Here is a 27,823-nt window from a genome sequence, read left to right on the forward strand (position 1 = left end):
AGCGTCTGGTTCTGGGACAGAACTGGCATCCCAAACCAAGTGTGGAAAGAAGAGGCAGGGCCTTACATATCAAGGCACTAATTTTCACCCGTCTCCCTAGTCTTACATAAAGTCAGCACACGTGAGAAAGAACACTTGTTCTTTTGACTTTTAGACAGAACGCTTCACGATGTCAGCTGCTAGAGTTGCAGGCCCAGAGAACAAAAGTGTTCCACCCACATCCACCTCCCGCTCCCCAAACGGAGGAGTCTAGAGGAAAGCTAGAAGGAGGTGGAACGCACAGTTCCAAGCTTGTGATCCCTGTGTTGTCTTCTGAAGGTGGTTAAAAAAGTAGAAAAACGGGGAGGAGGCTGGAGAGCAGAGTGTATGCATCCTCTGACAGTCTGAACCCCTTGTTACGAAACCCTTGCTAAAAAGATGGGGTTCTCTAAAAGCTGACTAGGATACAACATTGAGGGGGATCCCTACACAGCAGACCCAGTGCCCCAGGCTCATCGGTGGCCTGCCCCCTGTGCCATCACTGGTGTCACCCCAGGCTGTCCATCGTGCTGGGGACCTGCCCAACCGCAGCCCCTGTCCAGCCTCACTCACCAGCAGGATGCTAGGCTTCCGTCCTGGGCCCTCTGTGCCATCCCAGCAGATGCATGCCATGTGGTCATACCTTTGGTTCTGCTGCTGTTATGATAGACATGTGCCCATGGAGGCAGGCAAACCAGGAGAGAGAACACGGGGCTGGGGGGAGGCAAGGGGGCTAAACGAAGACTAAAATATGCAGGAAATACACAATAATATTTTTGCAATCCCTTTTCTGCTGCCAACTTTGTAATTAGAACCACCGGTCTCTCTTTTTGTTATTCTCAGTTACTCTTCTGTGTTACCATTGCATTTTTTTCAGTCGCCAAGGCATATGGCAAGAACAGAAAAGCAGGCTCCTGAATTGCATGTGACATTCATAGCGGCTTGGAGGTCAGTGACCTCAAGGTCCCATCCCAGAATTTCTCCTGACATGAAATGCAACCATAATCCGCTCATCTTCCTACCTGTCTACCTCAGTTTCCCCATTTGTTAATGCAGCAGTCATCTGACCTGCATTTGTCATAGGGCCTCCTTAGTCAGAGACATGGAAGGTTTTTCTCTACAAGCATACCATCCGTGTGACTTAGTAGAGAGACCTTGACCATGAGTTAGGAAGACCTGGCTTCTGTCGTCCTCCTCCTGGGATGGGCCAATTCATGCAGCAACCCTCCCTTTCATCTGTCCTGTGGGCATAGTAATGAATGGCATTGGTGCCCACAGCGACTAGAGCTCCTTGAGCACACATGAGTTATTTCTGCAGATAAGATTTTTTAAAGCAGCCCAAACTTTCCTAGGAAGGAGCAGGACACAGGACTTGACAGGGGACTCTGGCCAATTTGGCCATTTGGTTGATTAGCCAGTGCTAGACACAGAAGCAGCGTGTTTCTGAAACACGTTATGGAAAACCCTCATCAATATTTTATGGAATGAAGACTCAATGGAAAGAGTAGAATCTTCCTCCTGCCCATTTTTGTTTTTTATTTTTAATGGAAAAGTAATTTCTGGTGAACTGATGAGAATTCCCTATGGCACAAAAGAAAATAGTCATCTATAACCATTTGTTCTGAAATATAAAGACAGACAGTGGTAGACTTTTCAATTAGCAGGACCCGGGGCTCCTGGGTACAGAGGACCGCTCCTGAATCAGTGTATTTGTTAAAAGAACAATTCTCTTGCATGCTACTATTTTGCTTTCATTAAAGAATTGCAGTTTCCAATCAAATATTAATAAGTGTCGCTCATTAGTGGCACTGCAGATAAAGGGCGCTCAGCACTTCTGGTCTCAGTGCCTATTGCTGGCTCAGCTGGTTCAAACATAAATAGCTAAAAATTAAGTGAAATGAAAGCTTGGCTGCTCTGAAAAGTACCTTCTAATACTAAGTGAGGGTATAAACTAGTCAATCAAAAAGTTTTTAAATCAAACCATTTGGTTATGATGAGGGAGCAGTGTCATTGAGTGGTTCACTTTTTTTTCTTTGCTTTTCCCAGTTCAGCCACAAGAATGGTGATGACAAAGGGAGCAGTGAGTGTCGAATGTAATTTCTTCTGTGACACGTCACTGGTTTAGATGCCCCCCGATAGGCAGTAAGCTGCGATTTCTCCAGGTTGTTGACTCAGTTCCCCCCACAGAACCAGGCTCATGGCTGCCAGGGCCTGCACCTTTGCACCTGTCAGGCCCGGCTGTACTCTCAGTTAGAATCACTGTCTATTACTAAAAAAAAAAAAAAAAAAAAAAAAAATTAGGGTTTACCAATTGGTGAGGAAGCCTATATTTCCAAGTCCCACTGTTACTCACTGGCACACAGGTCTATGCCAAGTTCCAGGACTGACCCCCCCACACACACACAAACCCAGGAAATTGTCACAACAACACAGATGGCACCTAGCTCCTGCCAAGCACATTAAAGCCACTCAGCCAACAGCAGGACTTTGCCTCACGGCACACAGTATGCCCACATCCGTACATACATTTTCCCCTTTGAAGGCAGTAACCCATTCTGCCCTCTTTTCTAATTTGGAAAACCTGGTGTGACATGCTTTCAAGCACCTTCATGAGACTCAGCTCCTTCTGCAATGGCAGATCCACCTCTTGGGCATGAGAAAACAAGCCGCACAGGGCAAGGAGCCCACACAGGGCAAGTCAACAGAGGTGTGTGCTCTCAGACTCAAAGCTTGAGGCTTCTGAGCCAGTGCATTCATGTGATAATGTCACCTTGGCATGTTACCTACAATGCACATGTTCTCATGTACCCATAAGCCCACAGTCTGAATGAACTTTTTGGGTACCATCTGCAGGGTTTTCTGCACCATGGCAACTCAATATCTATAACTCAAAGACAATGAAGGAATTTTTTCATTTTTCTGTCCCATAAAATGGATTCAAATCTTCACTGCCATGTAAGGTAACTTTCTGCTTGTTTAAGAATATTCCAGCTGTGTTTATGGTGTTCCAACATTCTCCTGCCAAAACCCTTGACAAATGAATTGGCAATATTTTCAGGGGTGTTGGCGAGCGCAGACTGGCCTCGTTTGTTTTTTGTTACATCTGATCAGAATGTTAGGATAGGACTTTTGACTCTTAAAACATGCACACAGAGAGGGACCCAGTGTTGATTGCGACATTTTATACTCACCCACGTAGTACCGAAGCATTAGATATGTAGAAACTTCTGTCAGACGCACCCTGGATTAACTGCATCTTGTCGTCTTGGTCCCAACACAGTCGTCCCGTCTCATCTCAGGGATGAGATTTTGCTAACTGTTAAGCCCTAGTCAGCACTTAACCTCTGGAGCTATAAATGAATGATCTCTCCACGCCAGTTTTAAATAAACAGACCCATCATTGGCGCTGGTGTGTTAGAGTGTGACTTTTTTTTTTTTTTGCTCCAATATGATACTGATAGCATATGTTTAATAACCCCTGCCACTGCTAAAAAGATGCAGTGAGGAAATTTGTCTGCATTGCGATCTTTTTTCAGCTGCATGGAATCTATAAATGAGTTTTCTCTAGGTTGAAATCTCCTCCTTGCTGCACAAGTTATTTTAAATCATGCTTCCTTCAGTGGAAATACATCAAGCTGCTGTACCTCTTTCAAAGAAGTAGCAGAAAAGTAAGAGGCCCAGTGCTTTTAAAAGTGCCTGTGTTTTTTATGTGTGTGTGCAGAGAAAGAATTCATCTAGTTCCCTAAAAATTCTCTTGCAGCCAAGAGAAAAGGTACAACACCTGAGTTAAGATATCCTTTCAATTGAAATGACAAGTGTAATAGATGGGTTCCAAAAGCTTCTCTGTGACAGGGCTGCAGCTCTCCTTAGATCCTGTCTGTAGGAGGAAATTACTTTGTGAAACCTTTCCCCAGTCAATCATTTATCTGTTTTAGCAGCAAGAAGGCAACCTAAGAAGAATTCAACTCCTTTTCATTTCTATTAGCAATCTCTGACATTCTGAAAGTGGAGACAATAAATAATTGCAAGGTAAATGACAGGTTAGCCACATTTACAGATGGAAGTGGTTTTTTTTCTTTTCCTTTTTTGTTTTTTTTTTTTGTTTTTTGTTTTTTTTTTAGTATTATTATATATTTGGAGTTTTTAAGACAGTAATATACAGGCTATCTTACCTAACCCCTTACCTTATCCCCCCAAAAATGTAGCTTCGTTATTTTGGTACCTATATCTTTTCTCCCCAGTCTACTTTCTCTTGTATTTTGGTCAGTAGCCAGAGAACTAACTACTGAGACAGCATATCCATCAGTCTAGAAAATCTGAGGTGTGGACCGTACACGAGCAGAGCATTTTTCTGTCCAGACCAGGGTACCCCACTGTGCCCAGAAGCTCGTTCTTAGTAGGAGAAAGGGACACTTATGACCTAAGTTATTTCTGTCCAATGGAAAGGCTTCTTGTTGTCTTGTAGAAGGAGCTGGCAGCCAATCTCAGTGTAGGAGCTTGTTAGTAAAAAGCCCCAGATTTGGGGCCTAATCCTAAAGCCACCACAATGTTGTCAATGGTGTTGAAAAGAAAATTGAAATCTAGCCATAGGACTACCACTTTCTTCAGTTTTGGAGAAATTACAAAGGTTAACAAGCTACCAGTCCATGAAACATTTAGTTCTGAAGTTGCTTCACTTCACCCAGAGTAGCATAGAGAGTGAATTTTTTTAGCATACGCTCTCACTTATAAATGACAGTAATTTTCCCTCTTAAACAATTGAACACAGTTCAAGAACACAGTTCAGAACTTGACAGAGCCCCTAAGGAGACAACTTCTCTCTTACCGCACCACTGCCAATAGAATAAAAAGGTTAAGGAAGTCATCAGATGTGTCAGATCATTTTTTTGGATGGGATAAGGATCATATAATTAGAAGCATCATTCAGGCTTTAATTACAGGTTTCACAGATGAAAGGGCAATGGGTTGAGTTGATAGAGATATAATTTTATTGTTCTATTGCTAACACTTTTCTTTTGAGACCTGCTAATTACTATATCTCTCTCTCTAAGTTATTTACAAAAGTTCTGCTTGTTCCAAAATTGAGGTAAATGCATAAACTGTGCCTGATTGATTTTTGTTGACATTTTATATGTTTTTTATGCATTCTTAATCCCCATTTGGAAACTGTCAGTTTAGCACATCGTCCTGGATAATAAGAGCAAATGAGATGAATGAAACAATCTTCTTGACTGTTAAGAGCAGAGTTAGTCCAGGCTTTGCATGGTTTCAAATATATCTCCATTAGACTATTTGCTTTGGCCTTCATTGTAGTCTCAAGATACGAAATGAAACAAGAAAAATCTCTGAGTGTTATTTTTTCTGTTAATAACATCAGTGATAATGACAATGGTTTTGAAGAAAGACACTTTGAAACGGATGGTAAACTTGAGACTCTAGCATTCAAGAGCCGAGCATCAGTATGGAAGCCAGCAGAGGTGGTGTCATCTGTCTCACACTCTATTACACACATCATCTAGGTGCCTTAGAGAAGGTTGCCAAATTGCTTTTATTGATGACAAACGCTGCAGCCAGTATAGGCGCAGGCCGCATGTTTAAATACAAGCTTCACCAGCTGCTCTAGTGTCAGGGAACTATAGGAAACATCTCAGCATTCAGAACAAGCTATAATTCAGGCTTCAGAAGGCCAGCTTAACTGGGAGGGGAATGGGAGCGGAATCTCCCATGCACTGAGAGCTTTTGTGTGTTAAAAATTACAGCACAATGCAAAAAAAAAAAAAAATGCATTGACTTATTTTTATGACTGGATGTTGTTGTGCTTTGGGATTAATGGGCAGGCGTTGCCATTTGATAAAGGTGCTAATACAGTATTGACTTGATAATCTCACCAGGTACACATGCAGAGCCAAAGAAGGAAATACAGTGTTTGGCTCCCAAACTGGTTTACAGACACCAAACAGTCCTCTGGTTGTTTGGAGGCAGAACTTCTCTTTGGCTTCCTGGCTGCAGGGGCAAACGTCCCTCACTGTGGATGCCAGAATTCCACTTCCTTTGTGTTTACTCTGAGATGACAACAGGCTGCAGCCTCTCAGTGTTTAGATCTGCTTCATTTGGAAACCTTCTAAGTAGTAATAATAGTAATGTTTTGAGGAAATTGAGTGGAACACTAAATTATTCTCTGATACCTAAGTTCAAACTGTGCAAGGCTAAAGAAGCTGAAAATCAATGCACTATTAAAGTCATTAGAGATCATAAGTGAAATAAGTCTGCATTGCTTTAGCTAAGCTTTTAGTGTGCTGTGGTTTTATTATAAAATCAACCTGAATCGGCATTAATTTCACAGCCTTTTTCTCAAAGAAGCCCAAGGGTGCATGATGAATAAAATGTAAATTTCTAAAGGCAGTGTTTTTATTAGTGAAAAGGGCAGTGAGCCGTGTAGTTGGAGCAGCAACCTGCATGGTGACCAACGCTGCTGCCAGGAGCAGAAACGCACTATACATTCCAGTTATTTTGTAAAACGCATGAAAAAGAGCCAGGGGAAGTTTGATGGGTCTCACAGGAGACATTCAGAGAAATGTACATTGTCTGGAGAATGTTAGATGTTAGGTCAAATCTCTGATATGTATCAGAAAGTCATAACTTCCAAAAGTCATGAAGATGCTGTACAAATGAAAAAATCCAATGCACAGTTTAAAAATTTGCTTTATATACACTGTTGAATCTTCTCAGAGTAATAGAGCATTTGTTTTTGTTCGTAATTAATAAGCACTAGATAGAATATGCAACATTTGGTGCATTGGTTCGCACTTAAATGGCATCAATGTATATTTATCCATATATATTTTTAACCACCCAGCAGAGATTAGATATATTTATTTGCTGACATTTCAAGCTCTTGGCATTTATTTGCTCATTTGCCCTTGGTGTGAGGATTTTACTGTTTGCTACTTACACGTCGATGCTAAAATTTAAAATCCAAAGCCGTAATGTGTGGATGCCCCAAGTAAAGATGATGAACCACGCAGAACATGTAAAATAGCAACTTTTTATTTTAGAAAATGCAAACTAGATCTTGCTCATGCCAAACCCCATGGCTAAAACGAGTACCCAACTTCCTTCCCCTCGTCTCCATTTTAAAAAATAAACTAATCAATCAACAGATCTTTCTGCGTTGGTCAGATTAGCAAGTCAGCACTGTGTGTTAAAAAAAGCAAAATAAGATAAAACCAAAGAGAGAAGTTGTTTATTTTTATGTACTACTGAGAACAGTGTCGTCCTGTGGCAGTTCTCGTAGACCGTGTTGGTTTAACAAGCGTCCAACCCTTTTGTCTTGTTGTTTTTTGTCTTTCCTGCTCCCTGTCCCCTTGTTTCCCACAGGCTGTGCGTTTGTCACATTTTCTACAAGGGCAATGGCACAGAATGCAATCAAAGGCATGCATCAGTCTCAGACCATGGAGGTACTGTATCGTCTGCCCTTTCTTTGTTTTCTCTGTGCAAATGATGGGGAATGGTGACGCAGCTGTCTCCTGTGTGGATTGTTCACATGGCAATCACAGATTTAAACTTTCACCATCTCTCTTCCTTCATTCATAGTCATTCTCTCTCTCTCTCTCTCTCTCTCTCTCTCTCTCTTTCTCTCTCCTCTCTCTCTCTCTCTCCTCTCTCTCTCTCTCCCCTTCCCCCTTTCCCTGAACTTCTCCCCTAATGACTTGAAGTACATTTAGGAAAACCTTCCCCCCTAGTCTCCATTATTATTTTTTTTTTTTTTTTTTTTGAGCCTTTTGTTGCAGTGGCCCATGGCCCGCAATGTAAAGTCATGATGCAGTTTAAGCCAGCTTATCGTTCTGTATCTAGAGGATCGGATCACATCCGGGCCTCAGCCCAGGGTGGGCACGATGAGCCATGAACAGCCCCACCCCAAATCACACCTTGCCCTGTGCTAACTGACAGGATTGTTTTTTTGGTTTTGGTTTTGGTTTTTGGTTTTTAATGTGGGGTCAAGTTATCTTTAGTCAAACAGAATTCTGTTTTTGCATCAAGAATATTGGAGAAAGTTACTACTTCTCCCACTTCGTTTAACCGGTGACAATGTTCATGGATGACAGTCCCCTTAAAAAGTAGATTTGTCTCCTAACTAAAAAAATGACCAATTACCAAGAAATACAAAGGCTCAAATTTGGTCTCCTAATGAGAGAGTGGCTTTTGGGGACAACGAATATGCTGGCGTGGGTGTTCGCCCACCAATGCACACAGAGGACTCTTACTTTTGTCTGGGATTTGGGTCATGGCCTTGCAGAATTTTGCACAAAAGCATTCCAAGAGTGACATGCTGTTCCTTATTCTGTACTGTCTGATAGAACCATTTGGGAGTGCATGTGCTGCTGTATTACGTACACTGTATCTTTGTGTATGGATGATCTTTTCCACAGGTGGCCTTGTGGTGTTATCTGAAGTTATGTTTTTCATCCTTTGGGGGAAAAAATATATTTTCAATTTTATGTAATAATGCAACATTTTCTTTATCAATTGAGCTTCTTTTTTTGCCTCCATCTCTTGGGGGTTTTATTTTTTGTTTGTTTGTTTTTTGCAATGCTGCATCTCCCAAAGCATGCTGGGAGCTAAGTGCTCATTATGCGTCATGTTTTGTGGGCAAGTTTTTTACAGTGAGCTAAAAGGTGGGTGGGAAGGGGGGAAAGGAGTGTGCATGGCATTGTCATTAAGTGTTTATTGTACTTTTCCGAGTTTTGACATCAGCATTGCAAAGCCTATTGTCTTTTTCAAACTTCATTTTGACTTTGATATTTCTAACATATCTTATATAATCACTGTGTTTTCCTTTCAGTGCAATGCATTTTTAAGACACTCTCACCCCCCTACCTGAAGGCAAGCTCAGGTGAAAATCGGCCATGATAGGAGATAATTAGCAGGATTTGAAATATCTAGCAATCCAGTCTTACACAACATGCTGTGACACATGTGATACTTTTTGTCCCCCTTTCTCTAATCGTAGGCTGCTCCATTATTGTGGATCAGTCTGATTTCCAGCTTCATTTCAGTTTGGAGATTAAAATGAATGCTGTTAGGAAAAAGAAAGTCTTCACCTGTATTTATTACCTTCTATGTACGTGTTTCATTCTTATTTTTATTTCCTGTAATCTAGTGATTTGTACCTAAATTAGTCTCACCTTAGGTAATTATGTAGCCTAAGTTCTTTCAGCTCTGTCAAAAACATTGTCGCCCCAGTTCCTTTACTCAGAGTGGCCCAAGTAAAGCCACACAGAATGCTGACGTGGGGGTCTGGCTTCTCCTATGTTAACACAGACGGAGAGCTCAAGGACAGAAAGCAGAACTGGGTATGAACCCGACCCAAGGAAAAATAGGCTCTCTAAGTGAAAAGATTCTGCTACAAAGAATGGGGCATATTGAGTCTTAGGAATTCCTTCGTCCTTTGTTATTAATATCTCTATTATAAAAAATCATATTTGATGTACTTGTTTTAATATGGACATCCATGGTTAAGTAACAGGGCCCTCACACACTTAACTGTCTTGTTTAATTCAAATACTACTGGCATTTAAATGGAAAATTGTGCATTATGCAGTTACATTTCAGTTGTACAACTGATGCTTGTGTGTTTTTTTTTAATGAATTACATTATTTTCAGGACCCTGGCTCACATCTTTAACCAAGATGCATTGTCTAAGAGATTCGAATTCAAAAGGACATGAATGTTAAAGTTTAAAAGAACGCGTTCTTTAAAACAATTTTTTTTTAATATCGTACCTTCTGTTTTTCCACTGTCCTCCAATCTGTCCCTATCATGGTATCCCTTTCATGGTTTAAGCAAGATTTTTGTTCTTTTTTGGTTTTTTTAAACTATAATCATTGGCCTGATTTTCTGCTTTTATGTCATTTTTTTTGGTATTTAAGGAAGAAAGAAAAACAACAGTAAATGTACTGTTAGGAGGAGACACTATAGTTTGTTATGGAACAAATTTGATACAACAATAGCAGTCCTTTTCCATGCAAAACCCTTTCTCTGTATAATTTTCATCTTCAGAATATATTGCCCTCTTTAAAGTATGAAGTGCTGAAATATGGGGCAGATTTAAAAAATGAAGTGTAGATCTTTTTTAATGATGGAAATACTACTTTTATGCAATTTACTGACCTTTAACATTCTGTACTGTGACACTGGCTACCAGAGCTGAAGACCGATACCCTGGAAGTCCAACACTCAAACAGTCACCTCATTTTTCTCGCATTTTTTGTTTAATAGCAGACATGATAGCCTCACGTACTCGTAGTTACATCCTTAATAACTACCCAATGGTGATAAGAAAAAAAAAGAAATGCAAGTGTGTTTTCTAGGAGAAAGAAAAGTGACCCAAAGGGAAGAGAAAGGAAAAGCTCATTTAAATAGGAATATAAAATTTCTGAGAGGAATAAGGGAGGTCTATTATGCTGAGTTTCAGTAAAAGCTTTTTTTTTTTAATCACTTGGGTAGAATTACTTCTTTTTACCTCAGCAAATTTTAACAGCTTTAATTGTGATGAAACGTGTAAGCAAGCTATACTAAGAAGGAGAAAAGAGTGGGGAGGGAGGAGAAAATGTCTCTGCTGAGTATTTACCAAGTGCAAATGTTTAAAAGGTGCTTTCCAATGGAAGTCTTAGGCCCTTATTTTCCCTAATGATTTTATCTACATCAAACGTGAATTCGTCCTATCATATAACCCTTGGCCATGTTCTCTCACTACCCCTACTCCTTGCCTTTTAAAGGAAATGAAAACTGAAAGAAACTCCTAGAGCAGTGAGGAAAAGAAGCCAAGTACAGTCCTCTTGCCATTTAAGATTCATCTCCTTTGACTAATTAATTTTTTTTTTTTTTTTTTTGGTTTGCAGTAGCTCTGGGGACTGTGGAGAGTAGCGGTGATACAGAAGGAAGAGAGATCTTTCTGAAAACATGGGAACGATTACGTTGGGCAATGCCTATGTTCCCTGAGGATCTCCTTCCTTCATGCCCGTTTCTTTCTAAAACAAATCCGCTTCTCCCAGTTACAGTGCTGGATCAACGTGATCCCCACAGTTCCACAGTTCAAAAATGTGTAACCTAAACTTGAAAAGAGTAAAAACACAAAGAATGAGAGACATCCCATTGCAACTCTTCCCCCACCCCCTCAGCCCCGCCCCCACCCCCGCTCACATGTGGGAACAGGCAGACACACAAAACAGGTCTGTCTTTCAGACAAGCGAACCGGGAAGCTTAATTAAAGAACCTTGATAAGGTGTCTTGTCTCTGAGGAGTCCTGGGAAGGTTGAAGGAAGACACAAGAAGAAGGAAGGAGAGGCAGTTTAATAATCAGAGCAACAAAGTAAATGGCTTCACCGACCACCAGGTCCCCAAAGAAACCAATGACAGTATCTGGAATTTTCTGTTGATGGTGCTGTTCAGAGAAGAAGGACTATGAAACCATTTTAAAACCATTCCAGACTCTCCCATGTGCTCCAAGATAGTTCAGAGCACTAGGCCCCGTGCTGAGTCTCACGCGAGGATGCGACCAGGCTGTAACTCCTCCACTTTCCGCTGTGTCTGACCACAGGGCTGCTCTTCACCTATCGTGGTGAAGTTCGCTGACACTCAGAAGGACAAAGAGCAAAGGCGCCTCCAACAGCAGCTCGCGCAGCAGATGCAACAGCTCAACACTGCCACCTGGGGGAACCTGACGGGTCTGGGCGGACTCACCCCACAGTACCTGGCGGTAAGTGCAGGCGGCCCGGCGGTGCGTGGGCCCCAGGAGACTCTTACAAGCTATTTGTCCCCTAAGTACGCTACAGACTTCATTTGGGGGACATTTCGAATCCCAGGAAATTACTGAAATCAGCCTGATGCAGAATATTTTTCCAAGTTACATCCATTAGCATAAGCACGTGACTCATTGAATTCTTGCCTGATAGAGGCTAAGCAGAGTCCCACAAGGCTAAGCCCATGTTTCAGAGACGTCATAAAATCCTGCATTCGAAGGGGTGCAGCATGCTTCATAGATGGTTGTGTCAGGATGCCGAGGCAGCTGTGGTGGGAGAGCTCACTGCCTCGGAGGTCAGTCCATTCCACATCAGGACCTCAAATGAAATCCCCGTGGAACTCTGTTTCAGTGATCCTGGGTCTTCCCAGTGGAACTGTATCAACAAGATCATATATTTCTTACTTTACTATTTGACACCAAAAAATTAATCCTGTTTCAGGCCAAATAGACCCAATTTTTTCAACCATCCCTCCCATTTCATTGTTTCTGAACTCACTTTATTGGTTTCCCTTTGAGCCACCCATTTCACTCTGTCAATGTCTTTATTCAAATACAGTCACCAGCATTTAAGACAATTCCCCGAGTAAGACCCAAACAGCACAGACCCCTAGTGTGGATTCTCAAATCTTTTAATGTAGCTTCAGAGTGGCATTTGTAGTAACCATGTCCCATGCAAGATGGAAGGCAGCTAACAATTCTCTAAGTTTTTATTTATCTTTACATGAACTACTGCGAAATCCTGCCACTCTACCCCATTCTTCTGTTTTGGGTCCCAAATGCTGGACTCCGTGTTTATTAATATAACTTCATATTGTGAGATTGGTCTTTTACTCCAGCCTCTGTCTGTGTGTGTACATGCGTGCGTGCAGGTGTGTGTTTGTGTCCTGATGCTGTCGTTTCACCTTTAACCGTTCCTCTCAGGATTGTATCATCCACTAGCCTTACTTTATAGCAGAACACATACTGTTCTATAAAATAGTCCTCCAGTGGCCTTGACAGCTCAGACTCCCCTACTTGTACAAGTGAGAAAAAGGGAGACTCAAACAAGTTGCATCACATGACCCAAAGTCATGCTGCTGGTACTCAAATGGGGTTCACCCCTCTGTGTGTCCCTCCATGTTCTCAGAAGACAGACATGGCTCCTAGTCCACATTTTCCCCACCTCACCCCAGTGCCTTTTGGGGTCCAGCGTGTCATAGCCACTCAATACATGTTCAATTAACGAACGAGGAGCATTCATCTCCTGTCTTCACCTGAGCACTTACCGAAAGCCTTGACCAAGTTTGCTGTCATCTCGTCATTTCTCCATCTGATCCACGGAGACACCATCAGAGATATTGCCTGATGTCTTGCTGAAATCTCTATGTGCTCTGCCGTGTCTTCTTTGTCTATCAGTCTAGAAATTTTAGGAGAAAAATGAGTCTAAGTTAACAATATTTGTTTTCCACAAACTCGTGCTTTTCAGTTGTGCACAGACCATCTGTTTAATTGCATACATAAGAATTTTTATTAGAAATTGAAGTCAAGCTCACCTCTTCACATTGTCTAAGGATCCAGCTTCCCACCCCACCATTTTCAAAGACATGTGGCTGTCTACATGTCCCTGGTCTTCTGGCACATCTCCCATCCCCCCTTGGCTTACAGAAATCTCTAGTACATGTTTCTTTAGTCACATCTGCAAATGATTTCTGTACCCTGAAAGAGAATTCATCTCATCATTTATAAAACACGTTTCTATACGCTCTTACCTATGTGTTCTCATGAGCATTCATCCTTTCTTTGCCATGTTTGTTCTACTGCTTTCGAATGAAAGCCCATGTCTCTGAAAGGGCCCTTGGCTTTAACGCATTCCCCACCTCTGTGTGGAGGGGCTGACCCCTGCTCCCCACAGAACGGTGTTCAGTGGAAAGAACCCTCGGTAATAGTTTCATGACACTCCAGGTATGTCCATTTACCTCGATAGATTTTATTAATGCCTCAAAATGTCTTCAAAGCTGTTTTAATTTTGCTTAACTTTAATTTTTAAAAATATCTGATAGGAGGAGGGAATTAAGGGGTCGCAACCACAAGAGAATGGAAATATTAAGTAATCAAACCATCATAATAAGGGATTTCTATTCATCAAAATGTGTAATCCCTACCTTCTTCTTCCTCCTCTCTTCGTGTGTGTCTATGTGTGTGATTCAGAGGTAATCTGTTCCAACAAGTCAAGAGGGATGAGTGAACATTAGATACACTTTTCTGGTGACTGAATGTTAGTCCCCAGAATAGCATTGTCACTAAGTCTTTGGTTCAAACAGCCACTGATACCCTACTCCGCTTGGTGTTTCTAAGTCAACTGACAGATGCCCATGTCTAGGTCATATTCATCATGGAGTTTCCTTCCTGTAGAATTGACTTACCCCGAGGAGTGGCTGAGCTCTACAGTTGTTTCGCAGAGCTCCAAATAAATTCTGAAACCTGGTTTTTAAATAGTGAATGCATCTTATTCCCCCAAGGCACATAACAATTTATCAATAATAAATTTGGTGAGTCTATGCGTTGTGGTACCCATGTACGTTTGAGTAGAGGAGGTAACTATATGCTTGCTCCTATATACAAACTGTGTCTGTATTGATCTACCTTATCAGAAAGAGATCAATAAATCTAGTCAAACAATATAGCACCTCAGTGTTAACCTATAATTCAACTCAATTGGGCAAATAGAGGGGCATTTTAGGACAGTAGCCACATGCGTTTACCTTGTGGTACCCACTGATTCTATGCGAGGTGGGGGGATGTGTTTGGGAAAGCTCTAGGGAGAAATGCAGACACCTTTTCACAGATATGTTCATTTCTTTTTTAAAAGATGCTGACAAATAGCATGTTTCTCTCTGCCAGTGAAGATGGTCTTAAAGTGAGTGACCATTGTCTTGGTCATGTCGCCATGGCTTCACATGCGTTTATGTCTGACTTGTGATGATGTCTCTGTGGAGCCAAGAGCCACTGAGTGCATGTGCTTCTAATAAGAGGCTGGAGGAAACCGAGCTGTGAGGAATGTAGAAGAGACCAGAGATGGACCTTGATTGACAGAGCTGAGTTACAGTAACTACTAGATGACAGAGAGATAGCACTAGTCACCTATGTCGGTTTCAATAGATTTAACACCTGGTTGTTAAATAGAGTAAATTGGTTAATTGTTTTAAGGCAGCAGCGTTATTGAGTTTCCCCAGTGTCTGTGTTCTTAGTGGAGATTAGACATTACTATGGATTTGCAGCCCCAACTCTGGGAACCTTCAGGCCCTTAGGAGACAGCAGCAGCCAACTGTATCCACACAGAGGAAACCGGATGTGTCCCGGTTTCATCCGAAGTCCCTTTGCCCCCTCTCACACTTTCCCTTTCCTTTGCAGCTTCTGCAGCAGGCCACCTCCTCCAGCAACTTGGGTGCATTCAGTGGCATTCAGCAAATGGCTGGTGAGTCATGGACCCTGCCTTTCCTTGTGACCGGCTTCTGTCTGAACTGGGGGCGGGAAGGTGGGGAGGCAGGGGTCAGAGGGCAAAGAAAAGCCTCAGGGGAAAAGAACAAAGAGCAATTAGCAGTCCTACTCACTTTAGCTTCTACCTCTGGTATTTCTAACACTTATAACGTGATGGGGCTGAGAATCCCTGCATAGCACACTTTTTTTATTTTTTTATTTGTTTATTTATTTATTTTTACTTTAAAAACAAAATGGGATTGGGTACTGGGGAATTTCCAACAGGATTCCTATATCCAGAGCAGCCAAAATGATTAATAACCCTCTAAAATTTTAATAATAGGCAGTCAATAAAAATGTCCTGACCTCCATCATGAAAGCCAAGATTGCAGGCCTATCTTTGATACAGTTCTAGTCCCTTGATAACCAAAGACAATTAACAGGGTGCCTTTTTTAACTTGGTGCCCCAGTTGACAGAATTGGGCATCGGATGCTTTTGTGTGGAAGTGTCATCTTTGTTCTTCAGAAAATCAAAGTGTGGCTGGATTTGAAAGCCAGCTCATGAAGGGTTTCTTTTCCTAATGAGCTGTGTCAGTAGTAACTGAGGTGCAGTGATTAGTGAAAGGTCATTCGTACTGTGTCACCTTCCAGGCTGATACCCGAACTTTCCACGGGGCCAGGGGAGGCAGCCCGAGCAATAAATCAGAGCACAGGTGCCATTAACCTGCCAAGAGGAACAGTGAGGAAGCTCTTTCCTTATTGATTCCAGAGGGGTGGGGAGAGAGGGCAAAAAGAAGAACAGATTTTTGGCACATGAAAATCAGGCAGTTTGTTTTCATCAAGGGCACCGTGAGTCAATGAAATGAAACCTGAGTGTGCAGAAGAAAAACCAGATTTCTTTAGCTATCACTATGAAACCTCCTTTTTACCCTCTCCGGTTTTCCCCCCAAATACATATCCTTGGTTTTGGTTTTTGTTGTGGTTGTTGTTGTTGTTTCTCTTTGAATGCATCTGGAAAGACTTTCGATGAGCATACACAGGTTTCTCCTGATATGTGTTCTGTCACTGTCAGCCAAGTTCTCTGGCCTCGTGGGCTAATGCTGAGTTGTTGTCTAATGGGGCACACTGACCTACAGTAGAAATACTGCAGAATTATTCATTGGCTTTCAATCTCCTGGCACCACCAGCTTGTTCTGTTGCAATTATAGCTTTTGGATTATTAGAAAAACATATATATATTCAAATGATAAGCAGTTAAATCATTCATCTGTATCTTTACGAATACAGTTTGGGGAGCTGGCCTTGGAGCTCAGAATCACTTTGAATGGTGAATTTATTTTTAGTCCTATGAAGGGAATTGGAGTGACATAAGTAAAATATTCAGAAGTTTTCTATTTTTAAAAAAGAGAAAGACCTCCAGATTGCGAGCTCAAAAATAAATGCTAAGATTTGTCACCTTTTCAGCCAATGCAAGATTTGTTTTTCTTCTAATAGTATGGACCCACCCTGATCCAAAATGAGGGTCTTTGCTTCAAGGAAGCCTCAGGCTCTCCCACTCCCACAGTGGAATTATGCAGAGAAGGTCGCTGGGTCCTCAGGCCACTGCCAAGCGCGTGTCCTGGGTGGACAGAGTGCCCTGTCATTTTTCATGAGGTGTGTGCCTCTCTGCCTCCTCAGCCACAGGTCAGGATATTAGTGCTCACATGCTGTGTGTGCTCATTTCAAAACGGAGGCTACATGGGGAACACCTTAGAAGGTGCATCAAGCAGATGGCTGATGTAAAGGCATTCAGTAAATGCGCTGGGCTTTCCAAATTACCCCTTCCTTGAATCTTCAGCATATTAAATTCAGCACCTCAGGTCTGCACAGGCTGTGAAATCAAATGCTGAATGATCCCATGCATGTCTGCCAGTCACCTTGAACATGGAGAGTGTTAAGGAAATCAATGTCAAGGCTTTGCCTGCTGGGCGATTTTCCTGTAAAGGGCACCCTCCATTCAGATGCAGAATCAAGTCTCATCTGCCTCAGTGTTTGAAGCACCCTAGTGTGGGGTGTATTTTTTTTTTTTCAGTGATGCAGTTGAATGGCCTTCTGCTCTTTCATCTTCTCCCAAAAGTAGGGCTTATCTTTTGTCTTTGCCTGTCATCTCAGGAGTGTTCTATAGGGAACTGGTAATAGAGGCTACTTTCTAGAGGAAGCTTTCTCAACTCCCCAGATGTGGGAGCACTCCCCACCCCCGCCCTGCTCCCCTAAAGCCCCTCCCTGCCTCACCTTCCTCCCTTACCTTTCTGATACCACTGAGTCTCAGTGCTTCCGGCCGTGGCCCAGGCCAGTGAACCCAGCCCTCACGCCACTAAAGAGGTGCTCATGACTATGTTTGAGTGGACGAGTAATTAAATTTATAAACCAACAAACTCAAATTCATGTCTTGGATACGTTCCCAATGGCACTTAAGTTAAATGCCTGTGTTTTGGTTTTTTTAATTAAGAAATGTGGCGTTTGCCTCCTATTTAAGCCAAAAGGAAACATTATGTAAACTAAGGACAGTATGCTTGCAAATGTGCTGTCGAGGGTTTGGGACTCGAGAATTTTCACAGCATCACACATGCTAGAGCCCACGGTACATGACACATGCGGTAGAAGGGATTGGAGCAGCCCAGGGGTCCCTGATCCCAACCCCACTTGAGGTTAAAATGCCTTCGAGTGATTGACATAGCGCGAGGGGGCACCCACACAGTTCAAATGCCAGTTTTGTGTCTGCAGTGCCGTGTAATAAACACCACATGGAAATCCAAGGACTCCAGCTTGGAGCACCATCACCAAAGGAGTGAAATATCATTTCAGAAACCAATAATATTTTGTGTGAACAACTCTCAGAACATAATGGTCTGTCCTTCAGGGGACTGAGGTTTATCCACAGAGTCTGAAACATCTCATTTGAATGAGCCTTGCTGTTTGAGGAGAAAATAAAATAAATCCCACTCCCCCCTCCCCAGAAGAAAACAGAAAAAGAAATTTTAGATGATAAGCTACTAAGTAGTTGCATCAATAAAACTGAATGAGACGCCCACTACACTTTGTTTGGGGGAAAAAAAACTTACCATTTCCTTTCAAACTTAATTTTAAATGTGTTCCATGATTTTATAAAAGAGATGGAATTTAAAAGCAGAAAATAGATTGGGATCAAATCTTTATACGCTGAATGCTTTTATGTATACATTCTGTGCATCTTTGAAGTTGATTGATTTTTCCCTCTTAAAACTTCTAATAAAAACTTGTCCATTTTTCACTCAACCGTGGTATTTGTTACACAAGTTTCTGAAACCTCAGACACTTGAGTCTGAGTTTGGGCTCAGAATCTGGATTTTTCCTGAAGAGAAAGCAATTGGCAAAAATTTCTTGGTAGCAGCTATCATCCCAAAAAATCATCAAGTTAGAAAACAACAGTACTATTTTACAATTTTGACAGAGCTCCTTGAAATAATCATGCCTTTTATCCTCACAGTATGCCAAGGATGGAGCCACCACTTTGTTACAGCATCACAATTGAAAAAAAGAAAAAGCAAGTATAAAATAGTTAAATAAGTTATGTGAGACCGCAACACCAATGAGGAGCAACATACGGGCTAGGACACAGAATCCCCAAATATCACGACTTTATGACGTAGGGTCCATTAGCATCCCATTTTGCAGGTTGGGACAACTGAGGCTTAGAGAGGTTAATTAATGAACTTGCCCAAAGTCACTAAGCTAGTAACTGGCTGATTCAAATTTCACATCCATGTCAGCCTGATCCAATACCTGAGCTCTCTGTTGCCCCCCAGCTTATAAAACAGCGCTCAGTGTCCAGCAAATTCAGGTGTGTTTGCATATATCCAGGCTGCAGTGACTGGCCACAGTTTAGTTGGCCATAACCAGCAAGGCTGAGCTATAGAGAGAAGTAATGCAGCGAGAGCCCCAAATCCGCTCAGAACAAAACAATTCCGCGACAGTACCAGGAAAACTGCCTCCCTCTCATTCAGGACAACATTTCAAATGCGTTAAGAGTGGGTTGCTTTTCCCTAGGGTGAGAGATTGTTATTAGGAAATTATAGAGATTATGAAGCAGTGGCGGAAAAAGAGGAGAGTTCCACTTTGCTTCTGATACTCAGTACAGCTGGTAGTAAGTCCCTTTCAGAATGTCTGGTCTGCGTTGTAAAAGTAACAGTAAAATTGGAGAGTGCAAATATTTGCATCAAACCACAACATGGTAAGGCTTTCATCAATTTGAGATCCATTCCCAGAGAAAACTGTCTAAGGATATCTGTGACGAGTGGAGAGGAGGGGAGATGCTTACAACGACTGCATTGGAGGGCTGAGAGGCTTGCTTGGGAGTCTCTTCCTGGGTGTGAGGTGTGCCTCCTGGACCCACAGGATTTACGTTCTTCCCAAGGCCTGTCTCCTACCCTCGCACCACACACACTTCCTGCGAATGTGCTAATGGGCCTTATGAGAACTCCATAACCACCCATCTGTCACTCTCTAACAGACCTGATTGGCAAGCACTTGTAACAACTGACATCTGTTCTCACTTATTGATATGCAGATTTATGGTAATTGCTATGAACAATAAGACACAAAATTACCTAAGGTGAACATTAAATTAAATTTTCATGCCCTCTCCTTATAAATAATTTTTTTAAAATCTTAAGTTTCAAGTAGGCAGATAGCACATCTGTTTTCTGCATCATTTCTTCGTTTTGAGAAGGACCTTCTTTCCCCAAGTAATGAATGAGCTGTGGAATCCCTGTATTCTCAACTTTTTCTTCCTTTTTTTTTTTTTGGCCATCTTGATCTTGGCACACTGTTGGGTTTCATAAAACTTATTTAAATGTTTTGCACTTCTAGTCCCCTAGATTGTCACCCCTCGTTTGTGGGGTGCCCATCTGAGCAGAGTGCTTCCTGAGGTTCAAAGTGGTGGGTTTTTCCTCAGAAAAGAGCGGTTGCCTACCCAGAAGCAGCTTTCCCGTTGCCACCGCCCGCTGTCCGTCTGGTGCCCTTTCTGGATTATTGTGTGGGAGCAACTGGGAAGTAGAGCGTGGGCCTGGGCGGGCGGAGAGCCAGCTGAAACAGGAAGGAACAGGATGTGCTCACACACCCCCAAAAGAAAAAGGAAAACTGAAAGGAACCAGAAGTGGGAATTGGAAGTGAGCAGAAGCAGAAGCCCCCAGTGGAGACGGCCGCAGGGGGGCCCCAGTGCTGACCCTGCACAGTTAAAGCCAGGAGGAGCCTCCTTCCCACTGGGAGCAGGCTGTCTAAGCAGCCTGAGTCTGAGGAGAGGTCTGAGAGAAGCAGTCAGTGTGCCAGCAAAGTCTGGGGCAGCTGAGGGGCCGAGGAGGAAACCCTGAGCCAGTCCACACAGCGTTCCCAGCTGCTCCCTGATTCTGGGCCAATGAGTTTTCTGGAGATACTGTGGCCCCCACACCCCCCACCTCTATAGGAGCGGGTGGTACGTGGAATGTCCACAGCCGGGATGAGGGCTCCCTGGCACTGAGGACAGGAGTCCCCATGAATGCGTGCTGTTGGCAGGGTGCCTTCTGTTCCAGGCCCACCTCACAACTGAGAATCCCAGGCTCACACAGGGTGAGGCAGAGCCTGCACCGCAGCTCATGGGTCTGAGAAAATGCGGTCTGCACTCCACTTGACCAGCCATGCTACCTCCAGTAAATGGCACTTGTCACGTTGTCACCCGCATTCCAGGCCTAGGAACACAGGACAGGGTGAAGAGGAGAAGCTTCTGCACTGAGGAGAGCAGAAATGTGGGAGTCAGGGCTGGGAACGGGGCCCCCAACCCAGAATAGTTGGCCAGGAGGCTGTGCCTTCCCTCTCTGGTGTACTGAGCACTCCTATTGGGGAATGAGAGGGGGAGGGGGTGCCGGGAGAGCCTGCTGGGGTCACCTCCCAGGACCCTGGAAGAACCAAGGTAGGACAGGTGTGATCCCCGCTGGGAGGCCTCCGTCTCCATGAGCTCCCTATCAAACCAGAGGCCACTGAGAATGAGTTTCTGAGTCTGGACCTATTTCCAGAAACTGATGAAGTAGGATTACCCCACCAGCACCAAATCCCTGGCTTCTCCCTGCTCTGATTTACTGCGGCTTCCTCGGGGACAGGTGCTTAATCCTCAGTGCGTGCCCAGGGCCTGCCCCATCGTGGCCACTGGGTAACAGCTGGATGGATGGACGGACGCATGGACGGGCTGATGGATGGATAGGCAGGCACATACTCTGCTGGCTTCTCCGTCTAATTCTTCCCCTCTTCCTTTTCCCCCAAATTCCTCATGAGCTGGGGCTCGTGATGGCCTCTCCTTTCACCCATCATCTCTGCTTCCTGTGGCCCATGTTTTTCCTTTCCTTGCAGTATGATTGTTGAGCAGAGTGCCCCCTACCCCCACTGTGGAGCCCCAGCGCCAAAATCCCTCTGCCTGGGCTTTCTAGTGGAGGGAGGGAAAGGCTGGACAGGATGGCACTCTCGGGTGGTGAAGTGTGGGAAGGGGAAATGCAGACGAGACCCTGAGAGGGGCCCACAGGGTCTCGCCCAGGGTTTTTGAGTGGAGATGGCAGTGGGCTAGAGAACCTGAGTGGGGTCGGCTGGGCTCCGGGACCTGTAATGAGTGTCAGTGGCGAGATGAGGAAAGGACATGTTCTTATAAGTATTTGTAGAATGGATTAACAATTGCAGAAACAGTATTTGATATCTCATATATACAAAAAACTGACCAAAAATGGAGAAAATTAAAACCTTGGTTGGGTCTACTGTCAATACTCTTTATGGCAATTTATGAAAATCTCATATACTGCTTGTTACCCTGGTCACTCATCCATCAGTCACCTACTATATAGATAGCAGTGTGTGCGTACGTGTGTGTTAGCTGGACTTGATAATGAAGAAGATAACACCTTTGTTCTCAAGGAACTTCGTATCGAGTTCTGAGGGTAAGAAAGACACACCGATGGTGCCCAAGTGGGATTTGATGAACGAATGCCCCAGAGCTATAAACAGGGAGATGAGGAAGTTTGCAGACCATGTGCAGAATGCGAGCATTACTGTACACCTGTCAGCCTTCTGCGGTGGGCAGGGGGAGGTGTGGCTGAAGGTCTCCCCAGCCATGGGCTCCAAGGCCTCGGCTCAGACCTGAGCCCCGGACAAGCTCCTTCCAGCTCTGGAATGCTGCCGTGCAGGCACTGTGGCTCCTGCCTGGAACGGGTCTGAGGAGATATCCCGGACGAGGACCCTGTGACCTAGGCTTAGTCGTGGTTCTGGGTGTCATTAATCAGTGCCAGTTGTGCATTACGGGATGTACTTTGAGCGCTAACCCCTCCTCTTGTCTGCGCAGCCAGCTGTTGGTGATGTAGCCTGGTCATCTGGTTTACATCACTAAAACATGAGAGGGGACGTTATCACTGCAGGGCCCAGAGGGGACAGCACACGTTCCCCACTCCTGACAATATAACTCAGAGCCCGCCCTGGTCACACTCAAGTGCCAAATGCGCCCAGGAGTCGGCCCCTCCTGGCTGCAGGTGGGTCGGCCCTGAAGTCCAACGGCTCCTGTTACATACATGCACAGGCGCACACATGCACGCGTGCACACACACGCTCTGTTTGCTCAGAGAAGCCTGAGACGTGAGGCCAGTACTTTCCCAACTCCCGCACTCTCACAGGTACGACCCTGTGTAAAGAGCGTCACTCCCAGGTACCTGTGCTGCAGAAAGCAGGGTCCGAAGTCACAGGTGCCTCCAGGGCTTATGTCCTGCCTCTGAGAGTCCCCAGGAATGGAGGGAGCTTTGAAAAACAGGTGTTGAGCTTCCACCCTAAGCCAACAGGCCTGGACATCTCCTAGAAGCAGACTGAGTGTCATTTTGCGCAAAACGAGAACCCATTTGGCATCAAAGACATCGGGAACTCTTTTTGAGTAGACATGAGTCCTGATTGAGGGGCTCAGGTCGTGGGAGCGGGGTAAGTGAGCCGTCCTCAGGCTGAGGCAGCGCAACTGCAGCTTGGGCCTTTCACAGGTATGTTACTAGAACATTCTCTCTCTCTCCCCGTGGGTCTCTCCCCTCCACCCACGACCCAAAAAACACATAGGGAAGTTGTCATCTGGCCACTCTCTCCGAAGCAGATTAAATTTGCTAAATAACATTTATTAAGTTCCTGGATTTGAGACATGCGAACAAGGTAAAATTAAGTTGATTATTTAATTCCAGCATTTTTCTGTATAAAATTTCTCTGTATAAGGAGAGAACTGTTGTTTCCTGCCTCTCAAATGTACATTAGTGTGAAATGAATCCTGGAGACCCATCCTCGTGTTCTTGCAAAGTTTCATTTCTCTCTGCTATTTTTTCTCAATTGTCACTAGCCAGAGTCACTCTAGTTAAAAGTACTCCCTCCTTAAAATACAAATACCTTTAAAATGTACATATGAATATTTTACAAGTGAAAATATGAGCTCCTGCCATTGTTACTTATTCATTCTTTTAGTCCTCAAGTATGACTGGCTACACTTTAGAGTTCACATTTAAAGTGAGTCTGGAGAGAGGTGTTCAGTAACAACACAAGAGTGGTTGCTAACCTTTGTTGAGCGCTTCTGTTGTACCAGTGACTGTACTAAGTAATGTGCTTCATCACCTTATTTAATCTACACCACAACTCTTCGAGGTAAGATACAGTTAATATTACCACTCACTAAAGAAGAAGTGAAGCGGTCAAATCGTTTGCCCAGAGTCGCACAACTGGTAAAGTGGCAGAGCCAGGAAGCCCTAGCAGTTCAACCTCTGAGCAAGAAACTGTCATTCCCAGTAAACTACCATTTTTCACCAGTAAACTGTCATTTCCTCTCTGGTACCTTCTCTCTGTGCAGCTGCAGAGCTTGGAGACTGAGAGTTTGCCCTGAAGCCCTTCCTCGCTCTGCCCAAGCCCCAAGCTCCCCGTTTCATGACAGCTCCCCGGGGGAGGCCCTGCCAGGGCTGGTCTCCACACAGAGCAGTCTCCACCTAGCTTTTCTGGGGGTCTCTGCAATGCAGCTGCGTTAGGACAGGCAGCCCCACAATGAGGCGACTGCTGAGGAGAAGCTACAAGGCAGCTGGGCAGAGTACACCATCGTAGGGCCTACAGCCCTTGTCATCTGTCCTGTCTTGTTGGGAAACAGGCAAAGAGGCCGGTTGCTCAAGTACCTTCGTCTTCCCTCCACAGGCATGAATGCTTTACAGCTACAGAATCTGGCCACGCTGGCGGCGGCTGCAGCCGCGGCCCAGACCTCAGCCACCACCACCAATGCAAACCCTCTCTCCACCACGAGCAGCGCCCTGGGAGCCCTCACAAGCCCCGGTAAGAGGAGGGGGTAAGAGGAGGGGGAAGACGGGTGCACAGGTCGCACACAATGGGGGATGGTGGGAAGGCCAGGTTAGCCAGGCCGTGGAGCCCGGGAACTTCAGTGGTTTTTAAAGAACCAGTTTGAGTGTGTGTGTGTGTGTTTTATTTTCCAAGGATAAAATGAAAAAATGTTTTCTGTGAGAGAATCCACCTTGCTGGTGACTCTCACATGTTCATTTAGTTTCAAAACTGTGTTGTCCATTCCGTCCTTCCATCTTCACCGGTGTGAAGAGCCTTGCTCTCTTAATCATGCATTTTTTTCTCCTGCCCTTTTTTTTCCAAAGCAGTTTAAGAATTCTCTGTTAGATCTCAAAATTTCTGATCATTCCAGTATTATATTTCACACCAGCTCCATCCTTTGATTTTAAAATCCACAGTCTAGAGGGACCATCTTTGTTGTTTGTTTCTGGTCATGTTCTGGGCTATGTCATTTAAAGTCTTTTTCCTCAGAAATGTTGGTGCCTTATTCAAAAGCAGATGCCATTTTTCTTTCATACAAGCCAGACATAATGTGGTTGCTTGGATACCATCATTTGTTTGTTAAGAAATGTTTCGCTGGCTTCTCTTCCTCTCTGAATTTTTGAGACCTTGATAAATGATCTCACTTCGTCCTCTGGTGCATGGAGGGTTTGGCCTGGACAATCTCCAGACTCTCTCTAACTTTGAAAACGCCCATGACCCTCTATCGACTATGCCCCAAAGATTAGCTAAGTGTTGAGAAAACTTATGTAATAGTGTGGGGTTTTCTTTCAGAAAAATAGAAAATGAAAACTACAGCATTCCGTGGACCAGATTTGTTAAGGCTTTTGACATCAGGGGGCAATGAGTCCCTCTGGCAGGTTCAAAGGCAATAACAGCCCTTTGGTTTGTTTATAAAACACTGTGTATCTAATACATTTCCCTCTGAGCACAGTTTGGAGGGAGAAATCTTGGAGATATGTAGAAGAAGCTGGGGGATTTATCCTTGATGTGCTGTAATCTCATAGCAACAGCTCGTAGATGCTTTGACTTCATGCTCTAGAATGTCTTCATTACTCTACGTGGGCCTGATCTCATGCAACAAGCAGTATTCCCGAAATATCAACGTTGTCATTCTTTTCAACAAATTAAACGATAGGTCTAATGTTATATAATACATTTGTTATTTAAATAAATACTTCAGTGACTCTTTTTAAGAAAGAAATATTTTTGACATGATAAATTCCCCCTTATATGAATACTAGTGATTTTTCTTAAAAACAAATTTAAAAATGGACGTGTCTAATATATCTGTTTTATAAATAAGATTGAAAAGTATTTTCTCAAACAAGAATTTTTATCTGCCCTCTGAAGACCATGACATGATTACAGAGTATTATACACACATTTTATTGTCTTTAGTCAAAAGCTGATATTTTCAACTATATTTTGTTTGGACAGAAAACACTAAAAGTCATTCAAAATCTGAACACTTTTTATTTGTTTATATAAAAATGAAGGATTAGCTCTTTTTTTAAGAGAAAGCAATATTAACTTTATTTTGGCAAAAGTAAATATTTGTAATTTTTCCAACCTTGGCCTTTATCTTCTCTTTTATTGAAAATAACCAGCAGAAACTGACCAAATCATTGGTAACAAGATAGAAAAAAGAAGACTCTTTTTTATGTGAAGACTCTCTTCCTTATATGGCAAGGAGCCATCTAGCCCCCAGCCATAAAGAATTTAACTTAGTGTAGTTACATTAAAATCATTCTGCTGTTCCTTCCAACAGTTAGGTTGAAGGGTATGTGGCCTGTTGTTTGCTCGGGAGGCTTCATTTGACTTTACTAAAATGTGTTCTTCTGTTGTGTATTTGGGCTGGAATGCCTTGGTTTCAGTGAATCGGTTTTAATATCTGAACATTTCATTCTTCTTTCAAAGAAGACTTGTCTGTTTAAGGAGCCAAGTGCAAAAGCAGATGTGAGCTGATCAGCGTGACAAAGTGATTGACAGGTGATGCTTTTTAAGGGCTGGAATCGTGTTGGGTGCTGCCCAGGAGCTGCGGGCGCTGTGAGCAGAGGAGACATGCTCCCTGCTCTCAGGAGCTGCCTGGTCTATTTAGGGAACCTTGGAGCATGTGCTCTGTAGTGATGGACAAGAGCTGTAAAGAGAGACCAGGCCAGTAGGTGGAGAGGGTGACGGGGATTAAAGGAGGTTTTCCCTGTGAAAAGGTGACATCTGAGCAGAAACCTGAATAAAGGGAAGGAAGCCACGCAGATACGTAGGGCAGAGGATAAGCGAGTGTAAAGGCTGTGAGGCAGGTGGGAGCTTGGCAGACTGCACACTAGCAAGGAAGCCATTCTGCTGAGCATAGGGTGGAGTGAGGGATGAGGGGTGAGAGGTGAAAGGTGATGGGTGAGAGGTGAGAGATAAGAGGTGAAGGGTGAGGGTGAGAGGTGAAGGGTGAGGGGTGAGAGGTGAGGAGTGAGAGGTGAAGGGTGAAGTGTGGGGCACGAGAGGTGAAGGGTGAGAGGTGAGAGATGAGGAGTAAGAGGTGAGGGTGAGGCACGAGGGGTGAGAGGTGAAGTCCAAGTCCATGGACCCACATCCATTCCCTCCACTATGGTCAGGAACACAAATATGTCACAAGCTTCTTAAAATGCAGGGTACCCAGAGAGCCTAAGAAGATGGCAGAAATAGTCAGTGAACTTTAACCATATTTTCCGTTTTTTCCTGAGACCTTAATGAAAGAGGGCATGTATCCTAAGATGTATTTCCTTCCTTTCTGCTCTTGTTAGAACCCACCACTGGCAAGGTGTCCTTCCCTTTACTCTTAAGGTGCTTCTGCCCTTTCGTAAATTCTGCAAACTGAAGTAGCATTGAAAGTGAATTTTCTGTTCTCTGTTGAGGAATGCTTTGCATAATAGCTGAAAGTATTGCTTCAGAATCCTGAAGGATAGGTAGCAGCAGAAATGATTTAAATCTACATTTCAATTATTTTTCTTAAGTGTAACTAAAAAATCTAGCATTTAAGTGAAAGTAAATTATTTGTCTACTTTCCATCAGAGACTTTTTCAAAGTCACACAAAACGTGGTTAGTAGAATTCACAAGTCTCCACTTTATCAAAGCAATTTCCTATGAAATAAAAAGGGTTGGAAGCAGTTCCCAAGGCCAATACCAT

General features: G+C 43.5%; 1 protein-coding gene across 21 annotated transcripts in view; it reads left to right on the top strand.

Moving 5' to 3' along the window:
• Nucleotides 1–27,823, top strand: part of CELF2 (CUGBP Elav-like family member 2) — a 790,463-nt gene that overhangs the window by 718,276 nt on the left and 44,364 nt on the right. For 19 of the 21 annotated variants that reach the window (XM_019738197.3, XM_019738201.3, XM_019738187.3 and 16 more), the window contains 4 exons: nucleotides 7,396–7,475; nucleotides 11,619–11,777; nucleotides 15,213–15,276; nucleotides 24,504–24,638. In XM_019738197.3, coding sequence (XP_019593756.1) covers nucleotides 7,396–7,475; nucleotides 11,619–11,777; nucleotides 15,213–15,276; nucleotides 24,504–24,638 — 438 coding nt within the window. The remainder of the gene's footprint in view (nucleotides 1–7,395; nucleotides 7,476–11,618; nucleotides 11,778–15,212; nucleotides 15,277–24,503; nucleotides 24,639–27,823) is intronic. The other 2 variants (XM_074325010.2, XM_074325011.2) reach the window with 1 other exon arrangement.

The sequence above is a fragment of the Rhinolophus sinicus genome, chromosome 1, assembly GCF_057876585.1.
Source record: "Rhinolophus sinicus isolate RSI-liver-muscle chromosome 1, RSI-T2T, whole genome shotgun sequence".
Classification (NCBI taxonomy): domain Eukaryota; kingdom Metazoa; phylum Chordata; class Mammalia; order Chiroptera; family Rhinolophidae; genus Rhinolophus; species Rhinolophus sinicus.